The sequence below is a fragment of the Acromyrmex echinatior genome, chromosome 7 (assembly GCF_024713525.1).
Source record: "Acromyrmex echinatior isolate Ae372 chromosome 7, ASM2471352v2, whole genome shotgun sequence".
In the NCBI taxonomy this organism is placed as follows: Eukaryota; Metazoa; Arthropoda; class Insecta; order Hymenoptera; family Formicidae; genus Acromyrmex; species Acromyrmex echinatior.
Window position 1 is genome coordinate 11687008 of NC_141858.1, and position 19862 is coordinate 11706869.

The 19862-nt window shown below is 34.4% G+C and overlaps 2 protein-coding genes and 1 long non-coding RNA gene across 6 annotated transcripts; 1 reads left to right on the forward strand and 2 right to left on the reverse strand.

Moving 5' to 3' along the window:
* Positions 1-337: 337 nt before the first annotated feature.
* Positions 338-12542, reverse strand: Isha (Insulator su(Hw) mRNA adaptor). 2 transcript variants are annotated; one of them, XM_011062755.2, is made up of 15 exons: positions 12335-12542; positions 10021-10149; positions 9654-9945; positions 9121-9302; positions 8771-9043; positions 8546-8689; positions 8227-8474; positions 7967-8152; positions 7693-7814; positions 7398-7606; positions 7140-7317; positions 6027-6335; positions 5202-5429; positions 3111-4478; positions 338-2139 (listed from the first exon to the last, which is right to left on the reverse strand). In XM_011062755.2, the coding sequence occupies exons 1-15, from the start codon at positions 12362-12364 to the stop codon at positions 1277-1279; spliced, it is 4761 nt and encodes a 1586-aa protein (XP_011061057.1). In that variant the 5' UTR covers positions 12365-12542; the 3' UTR covers positions 338-1276. The 2 variants fall into 2 exon arrangements, with proteins under 2 accessions (XP_011061057.1, XP_011061056.1); XM_011062754.2 differs by having other exon boundaries at positions 3111-4502.
* Positions 12543-13087: 545 nt separating this feature from the next.
* Positions 13088-19826, reverse strand: LOC105149979 (uncharacterized). Of its 3 annotated transcripts, none has more exons than XR_015545625.1 (6): positions 19277-19826; positions 18234-18895; positions 15189-15301; positions 14682-14826; positions 14050-14580; positions 13088-13922 (listed from the first exon to the last, which is right to left on the reverse strand). It is a non-coding gene; the product is annotated as an uncharacterized LOC105149979 (long non-coding RNA). The 3 variants fall into 3 exon arrangements; XR_015545624.1 differs by having other exon boundaries at positions 15161-15301; XR_846662.2 differs by lacking the exon at positions 15189-15301.
* On the forward strand, positions 15691-18248 carry LOC105149978 (cytochrome P450 6j1). Its single transcript, XM_011062756.2, has one exon. It carries the CDS (start codon positions 15699-15701, stop codon positions 17202-17204), a length of 1506 nt encoding a protein of 501 aa, XP_011061058.1. The 5' UTR covers positions 15691-15698; the 3' UTR covers positions 17205-18248.
* Positions 19827-19862: the final 36 nt, after the last annotated feature.

Consider the following 19862-nt stretch of genomic DNA (forward strand, 5'->3'; position numbering starts at 1 on the left):
GGACACGTCGTACCTTTGTAACTATTCTCTTATACTCAAACAGATTAATTTAAATTCTCATGCAGAATGAAATGAATCTGTGCCGTGAATTAGCGTAGAACAGGTCATTTCAATTATTCGCTTATATAAAAAATTCAAGAAAAATAAGCACAGAACCGATAAAAAAAATCAGGAAGAAAAAGAGAAACAAATATATATTCTAAACTGTGTTATGTACATGTCTCTGTAGATGCCTAGAAATATAATTCGTATATTATACACGTGCAGACTTCTTAGTTTGTCATTTTCATTTTGTCGTAATAAGGAGCTACGCGCGTATCGGAATAACAAGGCCATGTTTCTTTTGTTATCAAAGACGTTATATATAAAATATTTATTCTTTTTCTTTCTTTGATTGAGCAATGACAATCAGCACATTATATTCATTCATTTGTTCTGCTACGAAAATATAAAAGTATGTACAATTCAATAAATTAATCCTCAAAGGGACATGAGGTATGATACTATCGCTGTACAATACCCGATAGATGATTCGAAATGAACTACAGGAAAGTTCGTAATAAAACTACAAACAAATTGACTGGAGATTGATTTCGTATAGATGGCAATGATGGAATTCTTTCGAATGTGTCTATATATACGTTTATATGTATACATACATATATACATATACATATATATATATATATATATATATATATAAAATTCTTTGTTATGTATATATATATAATTGCAACTATCATTCAACGTAAAAGAAGAGGAAAAAAGTAGTAAAGATTATGATAAAAGAATTTCAATTAAGAATTGAATCTCTGTATATACCTCTACACGAATAAACAGGTCCTGTGTTCACTCTATCACAGCAATTATCTAAGCAGATTTCAGTTGGGAAGAAATCTTGATTAAGACTTACACGAGAGTTAACAATTGAATATTCTGACGATTGAAAGATACTCAAAACAACTCACTGGACCCAATGGCTCCCCCACCACTCCAGAGCGTGATAATTCTGAGTCTGTAAAATCGAATTTTTTTCACTTTTTTTCTTTCCCTCTCTTTTTCTCGCTCGCTCGCTCACTCTCTCTCTCTCTCTCTCTCTCTCTCTCTCTCTCTCTCTCTCTCGCTCGCTTTCTTTCGCTCTTTCTCACTAGCACGACTCTATGTACATTGTATCGATTTAAACGATATTTTACACGAATCTGCCTGAAGATTCTCTATACTTCACTTTGGTAATTTTCCAAATATCGATCTTTTTCTGTCTTTCTTTCCTTTCTGTTTATAACAAATCCGCTTGCTGTTCCACTGATTGCTCACTATAATTCTCACTGACGTGCTCTATTTGTTCGATCGATTGTACCACATTTTGCTGCGCTGAATCTTCAGCTGGAATGGGTGCTTCATATTCACACTGTTCCTCTTCACCCTGCGCTACATCGTTGCTGGAGAAATGATCCACACCAATTTCGAAGGTGTTGGTCTCATCATTTTTATAACTCATCTCATCAACATTGTTATCGTTCGATACACTTGCAAATTCGTTTTCTCTGTCACCATGCATTATATTCTGCTCGTGGATTACCGACTCATCTTGATTCTTTTGCATCAGAAGGTTCTGTTGAGTGATAGCCAAGGCTGAAGCATCAAAGTTATCCTTCGTCTCTAATTTGCTGCCATCCGATATCCCCATTTTATTTTCAGCTTCTTCCGACGGCATCTCGTCCACGTCATCTGTCATTTGTGGGCTAATATTGCCCCATCTAGATTTTCGATTTCGGTTACGGTTCTCCCGCTCAGACATGTTTTTATAATCTTGATGCTTTGCTAATTTTTGCTTGTCTCGTGGAAGATGATTCTCGCGTTGTCCGTGCCCATCGGGTTCCTGTCCAGACCATGATGCGGGTCCACCGCCTTCCTGATTTCTCCATGGTCCATCTGGTCCATGCATTGCCGGCGGACCCATCGGGCCAAACGGTGGTCGGATGTGCGGTCCTGGACGACCGCGCATTTCATCGAACGGCGGTCGGAAGAAAGAGTCCGATTCTCTGGGATCGAATGGTGGACCTCGAGGTGCGAACGGCGGCCTCATCCCGGGCCTCATACCTCTCGGACCCATGCCACGTAGATGGAACATGAGAGGACCTACAAAAGACACAGCAAAGTGACACGCACGAAGCAACATAATTACATTTGCTGTAAATAAAACAGGTCACTTCGTTTGCTATCATATTACATATTTTTTAACATGTAAATCGCGGAGTAAAGAAATTAAATGAGCAAATTAACATTAAGAAATTCATACGTATAGTCACAGGTATAATTATTATGTATAAAAATGCGATATAAGTTTATCAAAAGTTTATAACTGTGTGCTGCTGTGTCATGCAATACATGCGTATGTGAGCACAGGAACCAATATTGAGTATTTTATACAATAAAAAATATAGAGCTTCTGGAACAATATTTACTTATTATTCATTTCTTTTCTCTTCCTTTTTTTCTTAATTAAAATCAAATTTAAAACATTTAATTATTACGAGTTATATTATTTCTTTAATAAATTATCTATTTGTAATTTTTTACTAATTTGTAAAAGTCTAGGTGACTGATTGCCAATCTAACATTAAATATATTAAATATTTAATATATAATATTAAAACCTAATATTGACTATCTGCTATCGAAATAGAGATATCAAAATTTTAATACTTTTTAAAAGAATTTTTTGGGATGTCGCAGGGGGACTCCAAATGGAAATGGCGGTTTCATAATTGGCGCGTCTCGGGTTTTATCCGCCATCATACGTATGGATTTTAAATTCCTAATCTGCATGAAACGTCTCCCTAGACCACGTTGGGGTATATGCACATGGCTAGCAACTATACATCACGTAAAACAGCTATTGTTCATAAAGAATCTTTAGAACAGATCAAGATTCACTCAGAATTATGGAGCAAATCGATTGATCGATTGATAGTAATTAATAAGAATTATTTCAATTTGCAACAAGAAACATGGCCTTATATTAAATGCTAATATCTTATACAATAACTAATTTCTAACATAAACTACCAAACACAATTACAAAAAAGAATAGAAAATTCATGTCTTACCGGGTCCTCTAGCTCCGCGTGGTCCAAATCCATCAGGACCAACCGGCCCTCTCGGTCCTTTTGGCCCCATTAAAGGCGGCATTCCAAATACTGGCTCCATCGGTCCACCAAAAAATTCCCTTCTGCGGAGATCAAAATCGGAGCGCTCATTGTGACCCCTATGATCGAACCCGTCCTGCATTCGCGGATCAAATCCATCACGTCTCATCTCGTATTCAAAACGCTCACGTTCGTACTCGTCCACGGGCGGTCTGCGAGGACCACGTTCTGGTCGTTCGAACTCGTCTCTAGCCGGGCCTAGCCTACCCGGCGGAAAATCGTCAGGCCGAGGTCCATTGTGACCTAACCTATTCTCATAGTGTTCCTCCGGGAACATGCCAGGCTGCATTCTAGGATCGTGGAAGTCGTCCATCTGTGAAGCTCTCGGTCCACTGCGCGGTGGGAAATTCTGTCGATCAGGCCGGTCGGGCAGGCCGCGTTGCGGAAACTCGCGTGTGTCTGGCGGTCCGCTCCGGAAATCTGGTCCTCGCGGAAAGTCGGCTCGATCTGGAGGCATTACTCCAGGGAACTTAGGTAGGTCCATCAATGAGATCGGCATGTCACCGGGTGGCCGTCGTACACTACCTCCGGGACTTTCTTCGAAGTTCCTGTCGTTCCGTTCGTTGTTACGCTCAGCTCGATTGCCACGCATGTTCCTGTCCATCCGGTCATCCAACGGTAACGTACCGTCCGCCAACTGCCGTAGTCGTTCGGCTAGACTGGGTTTGTTTTCCTTCTTCATGCCCTCGCCTTCTTGAATGTTTTGATTTGGTCCACTCGGTCCTTCCGAGTGTCTGCTGCTGCTCTCCCGACTTTCCCGGGTCTCACGGTTGTCTCTGTCGCGTCTATCATCCCTCTCTCTGTCACGATTATCTCTCCGTCTATTATCTCGACCGCGATCTCGTCCTCTTCCTCTATCCCTACCACGATCTATTCTGCATTCGTTGATATCCATGCGATCTCCGCGATCTCGATCACTCCGGTCTCTCCTTTCCCTGTTTTCTCGATCACGTTCTCGTTCCTTGTACTCGCGAGATTGATCGTTCTCCATACGACAGTCGTTTACATTGCTGCTTATGTTCATCGCCGCGATCAACTGATCACTGAGATTCGGCTTGTCCTTGGGCAAATTGCTGTTCAAACTTTGCGGCATCGCGTCCTCCATCTCTACGTCCATATCATCCGAGTGATGCTGTTGTTGAGGTAGTTGCATCTGCATTGGTGGCGCCGGACCAACTCCGTACGGTTGTCGTAACATCGGCAAGTTCGGCATATTCGTCTCTGTCGTAGGCGGTGGTACTCCAATCGGTGGAACATTGTGCGGCATACCTGTAATGTTCAGGATCTCGTATCCTGTTTGGCTCTAATTAGCCAACTTTATTGGGCGATAAGCATATTAAGTATTATTGCGGATTCAATTAAAATTAGATCTGAGAATTCACATACTATATTAGCGCTGATAATTTTAATTATTTTTATTCTGTTTCTATGTATACAAGTTATTTTCGTTTAAATGTCATTGTCAGCAAGACAGGAAAATATCCCATCATTTCATTCTTAAAGTAATAGATCAGAAAAAGTACAAGAATATGAGACTAAATTTAAAATATATATAACGATATAAATATATATATAAATCTCTACCATATTAATACTGATATATAATGTAGTTTGTAATATAGAGAACAAAAAAATATTAGACACACGGGTTAATAATGGTTTTTGTATTATAATGTATCAAAGACGTAAAATTTTTACCCACAAAGCATCTTTAATATACCATAGTTCAAAAACTATCCATTATTCAGCCTTGTGTCAATATTTGTTGTTCACGGCATTATAAGCTAGATATGTGAAAACTAAATCATTTTAATAATTTTTCATATAATTAATATGGGATCCTTTCATAAAAAGACAAATAAAAATTTAGTTTTTTATTACTAATACACCGCAATATGACAAATACTTTGTAGTTATAGAAAATTAGGTAGCTATTACAAATATCTCAAGATATTATTTTATTAATTATATTTATTAAAGAATTGTACATACCAGTGGAATTTGGCTTATCCGAAGGCGCTGCAGGTGCGGGCAGTGGAATTTGTGTCAATAAACTTACGCCAACACCTGCTCCAAATGGCGGGTTTACTGGTGGTGTCAACATGGTTTGCATCATGCCGGGTGGTCCCAGCAGACTCTGCATGTTAGGTGGTGGTACTCCGATTGGAACATTCGGCATTAGTCCATGCGGCATTTGTAGGCCCATGTGGCTAATCATTCCTGTATCAGATTTGTAATATCTAAGAACTGTAAGATACTTTACTAGAAGCCCCATCAAATCGTATCATTATAGACATCTGCTGTGATGTAAAAAAAATATTTTTCCTTATGAATCACGTACAACTTAAAAAAAAAGAAAAAGAAAAGAAAAAAAAGAAAAAAGAAAAAAAAAGAAAAGAAAAGAAAAGAAAAAATATTATGGCTTGATAATATTCTTGAGGCTTCCACGGGTGCTTTCTATATGAAGATTATGCGTTTCGCGGGTTTCCTCCAGATCCATTCTTGGAATGCCAACGTTTCTCCTGATGGACTGCAAGATTCACGAAATTGGCATTCCAAGAATGGAAATGGACACGGAGGAAATCCGCAAAACGCATAATCTTTAATATTATGACTTGTATACAGAAAAAAATAAGAATATAATATATGATTCAAATTATAATTAAAATTATTGTATAATACTGAGAATAACTATATTGAATATTATATATACTACATTGATATGTCGCACTTGCAAAATCGTATAATATTATATCATCTAAATATTCATCAGAAAAACGAATTGAATTTAAGAATTAATAAACGTTATAATCTTACGTGGCACTCCAGGTGGCATTGTAAATGCTGGCGGCATCATTTGCAATTGAGTATTCGGTGGAGGCAGTAGCGCAGCCGATGTTGGTGGTCTGATTGGTGGCGGTTGACTAGTGTCGACTAATTGCTGTTGCTGCGGCGGCTGCTGCTGTTGTTGCTGTGAACTAGTCGGCGGCTGTATGACATTAACGATACCATCTGTCAAAGTGGGAATAGGAGCACCTATTGCTCCAGTAGCAACTATTGCTTGCTGTTGTAGATGTAACTGTTGTTGCAAAACATCTGCACTTGTGCCAGTGTGTTTCAATTTCCCTGTGGTACAAAAAAAATATAAGGCTTGTTCTTTGTGACTACACTAATTGCATTTTCTATCTCCCTTTCATCAAACTTCAAATATATATATATATCTATTTGATTTTAAGTAAAGGTGTTTAGTTCAGTTACAAAGAATAAATCTATATATTTTAGAATTGATAACTAATTATGACATATAATAATATGTATGATACGAATATACTTTTTACAGCATATCGTCAATTATTTCAATAATAGAATTAATATTTTTGATCAATATAAAACTATTCAGAGTTCTATTTCAACAAGACTGATTCACAGTCGGATCTCAGTTTAAAGATATTACTCTGATTTTAATCTCGCAAGTTGGTTCAAGTTACATATCACTTTAATTTATGTAACTAAATTGAAACTTGCCTTTTAAAAAACTCTTTTCTAATGCCATCCAATTAAAAGAAACAAATTGCATAACAATTGTAATAAATGGTAAGCGAAAGGTAACTAAATTTCATAAATGCAAGATCTTCAATTTATGAAACTAGAGCTTATTATGTATCTTCTTATGCAAGGGCAATCGATTCGTAAGTAGCAATCTCTTTTCTGTCTGACTTTCATGCCGCATTTGCTTCGGTTTATAAAACATTGATTCGTGAAGGAATTGAAGATTATGAATGAAAGACTTATGAGATGTAATTGTAATCCATGTTTCAGGAACAATAAGACTGATATATAATTAATTAAACTACTCTTCCAATTACTCACTTTTCACATGCAATATATCAATGTATTCTCTATGTGTATGTATAAATTGAAGAAATTTACCTTTCAAATGAGGAGGTAGTGTGTCTTCGTCTATCATCCCTCCTTCTTCTAGTAACTCCAATTCTTGATCGGTAATGTTGGTTAATTTATTCCAGGGAATATAACTGACGCCTAGCTCTACTTCCCAGTAATCTTTCCACTCCTTGCCTTTTACTCCTTTACCAGGTGCCCATGCCAACTATATAATTAAAATAGAAATATATTGCATATACTAAAGCATTTCAAATTTTTTCAGTTATATTATAAATAATTAATTACCGTAATAGCTTTGCCTTGCATCTTTTGATTTTTTAATTTTGTTAGTGCTCGATATGCGTCCTGTCTTCTATTCATACATATAAATGCACAACCTCTTGGCGAGATTAAATCAATGCTAACAATATCACCAAGCTCTCCAAATGTATCAGATAATTCTTCTTGATGAACGAGTTTTGACAAATGTCCTACCCAAAGTGTTGTACTGCAAACTGTAAAAACGTGTGTTTAATTTTTCCTACTATTCTGATTCATAAAATAAAATGAGGAAAATCCTCTTTATCTTTAAAATACATACCACTTAATTTGTCTCTAATTATTGACGGCAAACCGCGTTTGCGTCGTTCCCTATCCTTTTCCCGCTCTTCTTCTGTCATCTTTTCTCGGCTATCATCACGTTTTCGAACTCTTGAACGAGATCTAAGAAAAAGGAAACGTATATATAAAATATGTGCCTAATATAAAATTAATAACACAAAAATGTAAGTTAATCATTTGACGATCTTTATTTTTCTATATTTAACATATTTGTCAGTAATTAATTCGATTTAATGTCAAGTAAACTTAATTACCTTCTTCGTCTCGATCTGCTTCTAGATCGAGATTTTCTATCTCTATCTCGATCTCTATCTCTATCTCTGAGTCGTGGAGATCGGGATCGACTGTGATGTCGATATCGGTCTGGCGATCTACTTTGAGAACTCGCATTTTCGCAGTTTACAATTTCTACACTGCTGCTATCACGTCTGACACTGTTTCTATAAAAAAGCGACCATTATATAAGAGAGTTAAATTAGTTAATTATGGTATTGTTAAATTATGATATATTTACCCAGAATAATCTTGCGTTTCTTGACGTTCATCAAGTAATGGACTCTTTTGATTTTGATGCGTAGACTGATTTATTTGTCGAATGTTCGATAAAGACTGGGAAGAATACGACATAGCTGGTGGATAACCAGGTGGTGGCTGACTCATATCCTGCATCACATTGCTGTTCATATTTGATGCATAATTTTGTGTGCTTGGTTTCAAAATATCAGAAGGTTTTAAATCGCATTCAGCTGCAAATGGAAGATTCTGAAAGAGAAAAAAAAATTTACAAGAATCATGCCATAAAAAAAAATTAAAAAATGATCTGATCAACTTACAGGAACAGTTTGTGCTAAATGCTTATCAAATTCTTCTTCTTGTTGTTTCATTTGTTGCAGCTTGCGCATCTTTTCTTCCATTTCGAGTGAAGAGGTTGCATTGCTTTGCATGGTTTGTTGTAAAGTTTGTAATTGCCTCATAACCTTTAAATGGAACAGAACGATATATAGAGTGAGTATATTGTACCTTAGTATTGCTATTAACTTTTGGTATTCGACGAGTACCTCTGGATTTGCAAGCAATAATCCAAGACTTTCTAAACTGCTGTTTGCTGAAACTGTATTGTGTTGTGTATTGGCTGAGGCAGCTGTGCTTGGAGAATTAGTAACAACGATATCGTCATCTTCTTCTTCTCCGTAATCAAACTCTAACAACTTTTTATCAAACTTGACAGAACTCTTTGGTTCATTTGTAACATCCTTTTTCATAAGTAATTGCTGTAAATGTTGCAATTGATCGAAAAAAGAGGAATCCACCTGACCGGAGTTGGACTGATTCTATATGGAAAACAACAAAATTGAATAAAATTTTAAGACATATGTGCACAATGTATAAACATATGTGACAATATTACCAAAAGTTTGTTTGCGTTGACTGCTGCTTCCATTTTTGTTTGTGCAAGCCATACTGGATCAATTGTTTTTCCAGATGGAAATAGTTTGGGATCCTTCGCAGCGTTTTTAATTGTAGATGGCGGAGTTTTTGTGACTGCACTTACATTACTCAGATTACTTCCAGATGATGCATTTAATGTACCTATCAGTATTAAAATGTTATTTTTCATGTACACACGCACGCGCGCGCGCGCGCACACGCACACACACACACACACACACACACACACACATAATATATATATATATATATATATATATATACGCATATTGTATTCTAAGTTTTATACCTAGTGCCGATTGAACGCAGCAAGTGTTAAACAGCGGAGCAGCAACCAACCAGTGAAGCGAATTTTTTACGCCACTGTAAATATCTCACTGATTGGTTGCTGCTCCGTTGCTTAACTGCATCCAGTCTGAATTAGACATAATGCCTATATTTATATTATTTATTAATTTCACATACATTTTTAATTGTATTTTTTATATTTACCATTGCTATTTACTGGCTGTTCTTTATGTATAGGATGATTCGGATCTGCCAAATCAAAAAGTGGTTGAATAACTTCTGGTGGAAAAACTGCATTCTTTTGCCAAAGATTTAATACACGTATAACTTTGCTCTTGTCTTCTTGTGGGCACTTTAAAAGATTAAGAAAGGTAGTCTGCATATTTTTTGCAAATCGTGGAGCGAACACATCTTTCTCCATCCCAAACTGATGTCGGGACTGTCGAACAATTGAATCTATTACATACAATCCTGGTACTTTGTACTCCGGCTTGCACTAAAACAAAATAAAATAAATTATAAAATACACGTACATGTATATGGCCAAGAGAAAATTTGAATAGATATTTACTTTTTGAATAAATTTTTCTACGCTTTGTACAACGTGCTTGTAGAATTTTATTGCTTTGATGGCTCCCCGTGTAAGCGAATTCATTTTGGCTTTCGAGATTGGGGGTTTGACATCGTAAAGAGCAGAGAGCTGCAAAATTAAATCTTGATTAATTATATCTTCTAAAGAAGCAATATATAGTAGAATTTCTTCATCTGCACACATTTATATACAATAAGTTTGTGCTTAGTTTCAAATATCCGAACTTATAAGACCTACTTTTTTTTATTCCTGCACTAGAACTTTTCTCCTTGTTTTTGTCAAATATCAAATATCATTTTAAGTTCCAAAAATATACATTAATTCAGTTTATTAAAAAAAAAAAAAAAAAAAAAATCAAATCTATATCTGAGCATCTGTTATTTGAATTGTAACACTGCTTGCATAACCTTCACAAAACTAAATAAAAGAAGGAGCATGTCGAGATTAACTCCTATTGTCAGAACTGATAAGTATTGATAAAAAGTCCATGAAATTCTAATATATGAATAATTCACAAAACTATTGTCCCCTACAATGTATTATTTCTTAGGCCTGTTTTCACAATATATGGTTACCTAAAGATTAAAGGTTACCAACATTTATCAATGAAATTCATTCAATGAATTTCTTAGTTTCCTTTAATCTTTAGGTAACCATATATTGTAAAATCGGGCCTTAATATGTTCGGATAAACGGAGTCCCATTAGTAAGAATTAAAATGTATCATTTATGTAATTTATCTTTTATGTGTATTTATTTCTAAAGTTTTATAGTATATGTAATATAAATTATATGCATGTATTTATTGATAAAAGTGTGAATATGAATTAATGTATATTTCAATAAAAGGTAAATATCAACATATCTCTATTCATATGCTGCCAAAAGCTGCAGCATTTTAAATACAATTAATCATGTAATTTTGTTCCTAGAGTGGAAATGTAAAACGAAATGTGAAATGATAAAAATTTGTTGCTTTTGTGTGTGTGTGTGTGTGTGTGTGTGTGTGTGTGTGTGTGTGTGTACATACATAAAAAATTGTACTCTTCATATTTTTGCTCTTCATATTTTTACAACGATTGACCCTCAATAGTATAAGTATATCATAAGGCTGGCAATCATAATTTTTATTTCAAGACCTCAAGTAATATTTTAAGTAATGCTAATATGGCTCTATTAGTTCATGATATCTTAAGATTGTACTTAAGACAGTCTTAAATACAAGAATCAACTACAAATATCGACCAAAGAGGGCTTCCAATAAGAGACACAGAGGACATGGTGTAACACAGTGGATGCGTTCGGAGAGACATTATTAGCGTTATTTGTGTCATTCTATCTTTGTTAATTATTATTACATAAAACAAGGATAGAATGACACAAGCAGCGTTAGTAGTGTCTCTTTCCGAATGCAGCTAGTGAATCATTACATCCACGAGAAGCAATTGTGTATCTCGAAATGAGGTGAAAATTACAAAAGTATGTAAATTTACCAAAATATTCATAATTTAATTGATCAATATCTAATGAATTTGTTCACTTTTGTAATTTTCACCTTATTTCAAGATACACAATCAACTGGTCAACTGCTGGTCAAGATTGTAAATAATTCAAATGTGACTTGTTAATTTTATTTCTAACCGAGATCTCGAAGTAATTTTTAGCATCGCGAAACCCAGACAACATGCATGTCCAAAGACGTTGTAAAAACAAGACAAGACAAGACAGAAAAACAACTTTTAGAGCATATATATCTACAAGATATCTAAGACAAGAAGAGATCTTCTGGACGATGCGTGTTGTCTGGAAAGATTAATTACGTACAGATCACAATATCACACGTGCTTGCTTGCTTTATCATCCCATAATTCAGAAATACAACTAGCTATTCGCTCAACAAAACCGCGATCACTGATTCAATCGAAATCGGCAAGTGGCCTTCATAAACAAGTCGCACCAAGTCCCAGCGATCAGGAACCATTCAACCTTCATCGTGATCGTGATTTTCCGAAGAGTCTCAACGGAGTTGCGTCTCCAGCGAGGATACCCTTTCGTCAAAATCGAACGGGAGCAACACTGACTATAGCCAAGGGGAAGATTCGGGGGGGACAACGCATCATTTTTTTTCTTTTATCGCAAAGGTTCTTGCGATTTTCTCACGAGATTCAGAATGAGATACGAGGCAGAAAGAGCAAAGTTGAATGCGAGCAGCGTAGAGAGGGAGAGCTGCCCCTACGACGGTGACCTCTAAGACGTGCGCGTACAAGCGGAGGGACCTCGGGGTGTTACTTACCTCCCCATTAAACGCCTTCACCGCCTCCATCGCGTGGGGCAGGGAGAGAGCCTCCTCGCGTCACGGTCGTCGTTAAGTTTCACGCGGATCTCAACGTAGCGTAATACCAGCGAAACGTCCGCACTAAAGCTCGCATTTCTCCTTCATCACGCACTGTGTAGACGAGCCATGCCATTCAAGATGGCAGATCTCCCGTGTTTCCCGATACGCATCGCGGGACGGTCGACGCGTGACGTCACACCTGTCGTTTGCCTAATCGGTAAGGCAGGAGAGGCGTCGATTCATGGCGCCTGTTATCGATTACTATTAGCTACGTTCAGTAGAAAAAGCAGCTTTGCAACTGTTGTTAAATTCTTGAATACGATTGGTCCTTGCTTTTGGTTCCTTAGGTTCAGTTGTACCAACGTTACTTCGATTTTAAGCGAAACTTAAAACTCTCTCTATCTCGTTTTAAGACCGAAAAGAGACAGGGACAAGGAGAATTTTAAGCCTCGCTCGGTTAATTAAAGTAACGTTGGTGCAACCAGGTCTAATACTCATATTCATAATCAGGCCTTATATTTAAAGCTTTCTTAAATTTATCTTTAGATACTCTACGAATTATTTCATTGGCTGCTGAACATCTAAAGATAAATTTAAGGAAGCCTTAAGTACAAGGTCTGACTATGAATACGGATATAAATAAATACAATATAAATATAAACCCAATAATCAACAGTCTTGATGCGCAAATGTTATAGATCGCAAACATGCTTTTCGAGTATGTTCCCAATACGAATGAAACTTCACGTGTAAGCTCAAAAAGGTCAATTCCGTATCTTGAAAATTACAAAAAATGAACAAAATTCGCTAGATGTTGACTAATGAAATTATAAATAACCTAGTAAATTTGAAATAATATATATATATATATATATAATGCTTTATTATAGTTTTGTTATGTGAAGATTAATATTAAATTTAAGTATATAAACAAAAAATAAAAAAGAATTTTATATAATATCATACAGCAGTAAGACTAATTATTTTATTATCACTTTAATATTATTGTTAAAATATCATTTATTTAGCACTCTAAAAAGATTGATTTCTTCATCTTATTTAAATAGATGTCAATTTCTTCTTTTAATTTTTAGGTTCGTAATATGATGTTCTTAAGCTGCTTATTATCGATTATACATTCCAAAATAAAGTGCCGCGCTTCCTCTGCAGTATATATGAAAATTAATTTTTTTTAATTTTGATGATTTTTCACATTGATATTTTTGTATTATTTTAACGATTTAGTATAAAGCAATAAAAGTGGAAGGCAAAAATATAATCTTACAAAATCAAAAGATAAATACTTTACGCATAAATCAAACACAAAAAAATAGAAGCATTTTTTAGAAATAATAAAAATAAATTCCATGATGCAAATTATTACAATTAATATCAATATTTATATTAATAATTAGTTAATATATATGTATATCTGATCACTTATATTATATCTCAGTTTAATTTTCCTTGTACTTCGAAATCCATAGAGTTTTAAAGCGCTCATTGTCAATCTGCTGCAACATGATCTTCTTCTGTGCATGAAATTCTATAAATATGAATTGTGTAATGTTAGATTTTGATGCAATAAGAAAAAATGTAGTGATATAGTAAGATACATAAAATTGCCAGTATTTTTTTTTTTTTAATAATGGAAAATACGTTGCAATGCTTACAAGAAGTATTTTGAAAGCAATAATAGCGCTCTTCATGTATGTGTTCTCTGGAATAAGTTGACTGAACTGGATGCGCAACTCGTTACGCCACAAAACTTCTGATAAATTCCAAATCTCATGACTTGTCAATACAAATTGCAAAGTTTCGATAGAACTGATAGTAAAAATAATTTTATATTATTAATAACAATCAAATTTTTTGAAATAATAATATGCTAGGTTTCATAGAGAGAATTATGCGATTATTAGGATACGACAAAATAATATAAATTCTATCCTTCCTTTAAAATTTTGATTAATGTGATTTTCATATTTAAATATCCATTTACGAAAACTGTCAAATTAAAAATATTATTATGTCTAGCTTTTCTACTTGATGAATAAAAAAAAATTCAAAATATATGTCAGAAGATTTTGAAATGTATGTCGTTTTTGAAGTAATCGCTGTCTTTTTAATGGAATTTCTGAATCTTCGAAGTTTTCATCATGTTACTTGGTGTTCTTTTTTTATCTTACTTATGTTCAACAGGGCTGAAATAATATCATTTAATATTAAGAAAAAAGAAAATAAAATGAAGGGATATTAAAAAAATTGAGAAAAAAATTAACATTAAAAAATCATGAGCTCTTACAAATGTAATGATTCCAATTCAACGTCCGATTCTGTATGCTAAGGAACTAACATTCTTTCTTCTTCCGCAGATAATTCGGAAGCAAGTACTATCATATTCTCTACAGAGACAGGAGGTACAGTTGTCACTGCAGTTCAAATGACAACTGGAAAATAATAATATATAGAAAGAATTACATTTCAAAATTAAATAAACGAAAAATGGCGTAAAATTTTTTTTCAAAAATATTAAGTATAAATAGAAATAGATAGAAAAATGCCTTATTCGGATTAAAAGGATCTTTATAGTATTTGATAATATTTTAGTGTGAATTTATATACATATCTATATAGTTCTATAAACTGCGCGCTGATTCAATTTTCGATCAATTCGATCGATTCTCGAAAAATAATCCCTAATTGAAATTGGGATAATAGTATCAAAAATTAAACTGACAAATAATTAAATAATGTGGGTATTTCTATATTATTAGTACTAACTACATTGATGTTCGTCTAGTTACTATACTTGTTTTTGTAATCTTCTTCTACGTTTGAAACATGATCTTGAACTTTTTTTATGCTGCAGATCGTTAATTATATATTTTTAAAAAATCCATTTCTTGCAATTCTTTGCAGTATCTACAACAAATATTTCAATTTTAAACCTGAATACTAGACCAGAGTGACACAGAATCAGATGGCGGCCTGAGGCGCGATTCCGTAACTTATACCTTTACATGTCTACCTACAGTTGTCGATGTCGTTGCGTAGATATTTTATATGGTGAAAAAACTACGCAACGAGACCGACAACTGTTGATAGATGTGTAAAACAGTTACAGAATAACACTTCTGGCGGAATGTGGCGAAATCAGTAGCTACACACACACAAGCATGATCAGTTTCGCTCGTTTTATCAACGCTATTATTGTACTTTATCGTCAACAATTTTATTATATCACGACCAGTCGCAGATACGTAGTCAGGGTCACATCAATTTATCCCATCAAACGTTACTTGTCATACGAGAGAGCAACATGACTGTCGTGCTAGTGTCTCTGATTCTCGGGGCATTTATAGTCTTTTACTTTTATCTGACGCGAAATTACAAGTACTGGCAAAAACGTGAAGTTCCATATGTGGATGGAGCCTTGCCGGGATTCGGTAACATGTTATCGGTGATCTGCATGAAGACGCACATCGCCGATTTCTATTGCAAGATCTATAAGGACAATAAAGGTCACAGCATGGTCGGGATCTATGACTTTACATCACCGGCGTTAATGATCATCGAACCAGCACTAGTGAAAGTGGTGCTGCAAACCCATTTTTCAAGTTTTGCTGAAAATGCTATTCATATTGATGAAGAATCAGACAGCCTCCTATCATATAATCCCTTCGGCCTTTCCGGTGAGAAGTGGTTGAACAGCAGAAAGCGATTAACATACGCATTTTCCAGCATGCGACTGAAGATTCTGCTTGAAAGCGTTAAAAAGGTGTGTGCGATGATGGAGAATTACATGGACAGAAAATTAAGTAACAGAGAGACAGAGTTCGAACTGAAGAGCTTATTTTCCAAATACTCCGCGCAGGTGGTAGCTGCTGCTGGCTTCGGTGTAGATGGATATTGCTTTGATGATGACAAAAAAGATGTATCTTTCAGAAAACTCGGACAAGCCATCTTCAAACCGTCCAAACGAAGTAGGATTATGTTCGTTCTCATATTTCTCATTCCGTCGTTAAATAAAATCTTCAAACTAGGCCTAATCCCGAAGCACGTCGACAATTTCTTCAGAACATTGGTTGCAGAACTCATGGAGCAAAGGAGAAAGGACAGAATACCTAAAAACGATTTCCTCCATTTGATGGCTGAACTGGAGCGAGCAGAAGGGGATAAATTCGACAATGAAATGCTCACAGGTCAGGCAATGTCATTCGTTCTCGATGGCTACGAAACGTCCAGCACTGTTATGAGCTTCGTTGGATTTTATTTGGCCCGTTATCCAAAAATACAAGAGAAATTACACGAGGAAGTGGTATCCGTGTTCAACAAATACGATAGCGAAATCACGTATGAAGGCTTGAGGGAGATGACGTACATGGATCAGGTCATCAACGAAACGATGAGGTTGGTACCCGCAGCATTATTGATGAAGAAACGATGCACAGAAGAGTTCGAACTGAAAGGATCCGATGGAGTTGTCTGTCGCGTGCCACCTGGAATGAAGATTTTGATATCAGTTCAAGCTCTCCACAAAGATCCTCAATATTGGGAAAATCCGGAAGAATACGATCCTGAAAGATTCAACTCGGACAGAAAACACAACATTGATAGATTCACCTTTCTTCCATTCGGCGAAGGCCCGCGAATCTGTGTGGGCATGAGAATGGCCCAGCTGCAGATAAAGGCAGGTTTGGCTATGATTGTGAGAAAATACAAGCTGGAACTATCCCTGAAGACGCAAATGCCTTTAAAATTGATTCCTGGCACCATATTACCAACACCAAAAGGCGGTCTGTGGGCCTATTTTCGGCATCCTTAAATATCTTCTTTTAATTTTTAATCGTGTATGTTTCTTTTTACATCAAAACAGAAGATTGTAATTTATTTTTATGTAAAAATGATATTCTTTTTAAATTTTGTGAGTTTTAATACTGCATCTTTATATAAAAATTGGAAAGATATTTGGTATTTTCTTACGCAAATATTTTCATAAACTATTAATTAAGCAAGAGAATAAACAAGAGTTTAATCATATTCATGCAGAAATAAAAGATCAGAGTAATTAGTTAGAATTATGTAATTTTTAAAATATTTTTTATATAAATATTATAATTGTAAGTTCTTAAGTAAGTTTAATAAAAAAGTAAAAATTTTATCTTTAATTACTGTATACTTTGAAAAAAATAATAAGTTCTAAAATTCTTAAAATTTTGCAATTAAAAAAAATGTATTTTTGTACAAACAATAATAATAAATTCTCTCTTGGTAACTTTGACTATTGTTTTAGTACAAAATAGTCAGAAGTATATTTAAATGGACATTTTAAATAAATCAAATTTATTCTACTGTCAAATTTGTTAATTGCCAATTATTTAAAAATTTCGTAAGTTTTATTTCGGTATTATGTATTTCAAAATATAACACATTTCAAAGATTAAAAAAGACTTAAAAAAAAATATTTTCTCACATCCTAGTACAAAAATTATATAAATATATAAATATATATTATATAAATACAATTAATTTTAAAAAAATGTTAAATTATCAAAATATATACATTTTTTAACAAAAAAACCTAAGTGCAAAATTTTTTGTTAAAGGATATATTCCGTTTCATACACGATATGCATGTATTACTTATTTTCATTTTTCACTAAATGTATAATAAAATAACGCTAAATAACGAATTATGTATCCATCACTGCTTGAAACGAAAAGAATACAATAAAAAAAAATACATCTTTTGTATAGATCGCTATAAAATAGCGCGGAAGGTACCATTTGTGTCTCGTATATGACTGATCCGAGAATGATTAATTTCACAAGTAAATGGCAAATAAATACTTACATTTCGGTTATCGTCTTTCACATCTTCTCCTTCTCTCGCTCCCACTCTCATATCTCATCGTGGCATTCACAAACGCATTGTGAATGGTAGTTTTATTAAAATGATACATTGATTTGACTAGCCCCTTTCAGCCCAGTAATCTTTATTTGGAAGTGAGGTGCTGTGATTTCTATAAGAAATTAGAAATCCATCGACAAGAAGAAGAAGAAGAAGAAGGATAGTTTCGCTACCCTTATATACTCCGATATATAAACTTCAGTGTCCGAAAAATCAAAATAAGTGTTGATATAAAATAGAATAGATCTTCATCTCCAGATGAATCAAAGAATGATATTTAAATTTCGATCTGTTAGTAATATGGTAATTGCTCCGGCGAGTACTAGGAGAGAAAGAATGGCAATAATTAAAATCGATCACAATCAATACTAGAAATTTAAAATGCTAGAAATTTAATATTACGGTCGAAGCTGGATCTTCATTGCTTTAAATACAATATATACCATATTGTAGTCTTTTCAAACTGCGTGTCAAATTGTTTTTCCGGATTTAGATACGTTCGGCAATGTAAATCTGAGATACGAGCTAGCAGATGGCGAGCTTGATGACGTGATTTTCGAGCAATTCGAGTGCCAAGAATTAATTCCGAATGTTAGACCTGTAAACTATCCTTTAAAGTTAGATTATAAAATGAAATTGTTTTTATGGATAAATAAAAAATATACTCTATTAATCGAAAATTTCTTTCGTTTTACTAGAAACTGATAATAGTCTTATATATACTAAAAATAGATCGTTACATGAATGTAGTAGTCTCATATGCAAGATGTTTTCTTAAAAGAAAATAAATTTCTGCAATTTATAAGTTATATCACTTGATTTATATTTGTTAGAGTCTTTAATATATTAATGCAGTTTGATTTTATTTCATTTCTATATATGCAACATAAGCTTTGATTTAAAAATTAACTAAAATTAACATAAATTCTTTGTTTTCAAATAACTTAACTTCAAATTCATAAAGAGAAAAAGAATTAAAAACTTACTCATCATTAAATATTGTACATAATGTACTCCATTAATTTCTATTTGATAGCATTTGTTTGAGCGTTTGTAGACCCAGACATTATAACAATTCAAATATATTATTTGTAAAATAGAAAGTATTAAAAGAGATGAATGTACGTTATGTTAATGAATCAGTTGGATACTTTATCATAAATATACAGGTTATGAATTTAATTTAGGCATGAAAATCTGCATTAGCTCTGCGAGCTCGATATTTGAATCCGGAGTGAATCGAGCAGCTCGATTGGCTCTAAAAATGTTAATACCGATCGTAGATGAGTCATGAGATGATATGTAGCAGAAAGATGCGAGTTGCCTAATGATTTTCAAGGTAAAAGAACAAACGGACGCCTCTTATTTGCAATGCCGAACGCACCTCTTATAAACGCGATGAAACTACTTTAGTAATCGCGAAATAAATTGACAAGCAATTTTAATAATTTGATGCTATCATCAGAGAGAAACCTGAAGGAGGACAAGACGACTCAACCTGTAACCGCAAAATACTGCCGCGCACGTACTGCTCTCTGACAAAGTGGATGTAAACTACATAGTAACGTCCAT

Bases quoted from the DNA above. Each gene is read 5' to 3' on its own strand.
- Isha (XM_011062754.2), bottom strand. From the start codon at position 12,364: ATGGAGGCGGTGAAGGCGTTTAATGGGGAG. The intron at 10,150-12,334 runs GTAAGTAACACC...TTAATTTTGCAG, and splicing joins TGAAGGCGTTTAATGGGGAG to CTCTCTGCTCTTTACGATGT. The intron at 2,140-3,110 runs GTAAGACATGAA...TGTCTTTTGTAG, and splicing joins ACGCGGAGCTAGAGGACCCG to GTCCTCTCATGTTCCATCTA.
- LOC105149978 (XM_011062756.2), top strand. From the start codon at position 15,699: ATGACTGTCGTGCTAGTGTCTCTGATTCTCGGGGCATTTATAGTCTTT.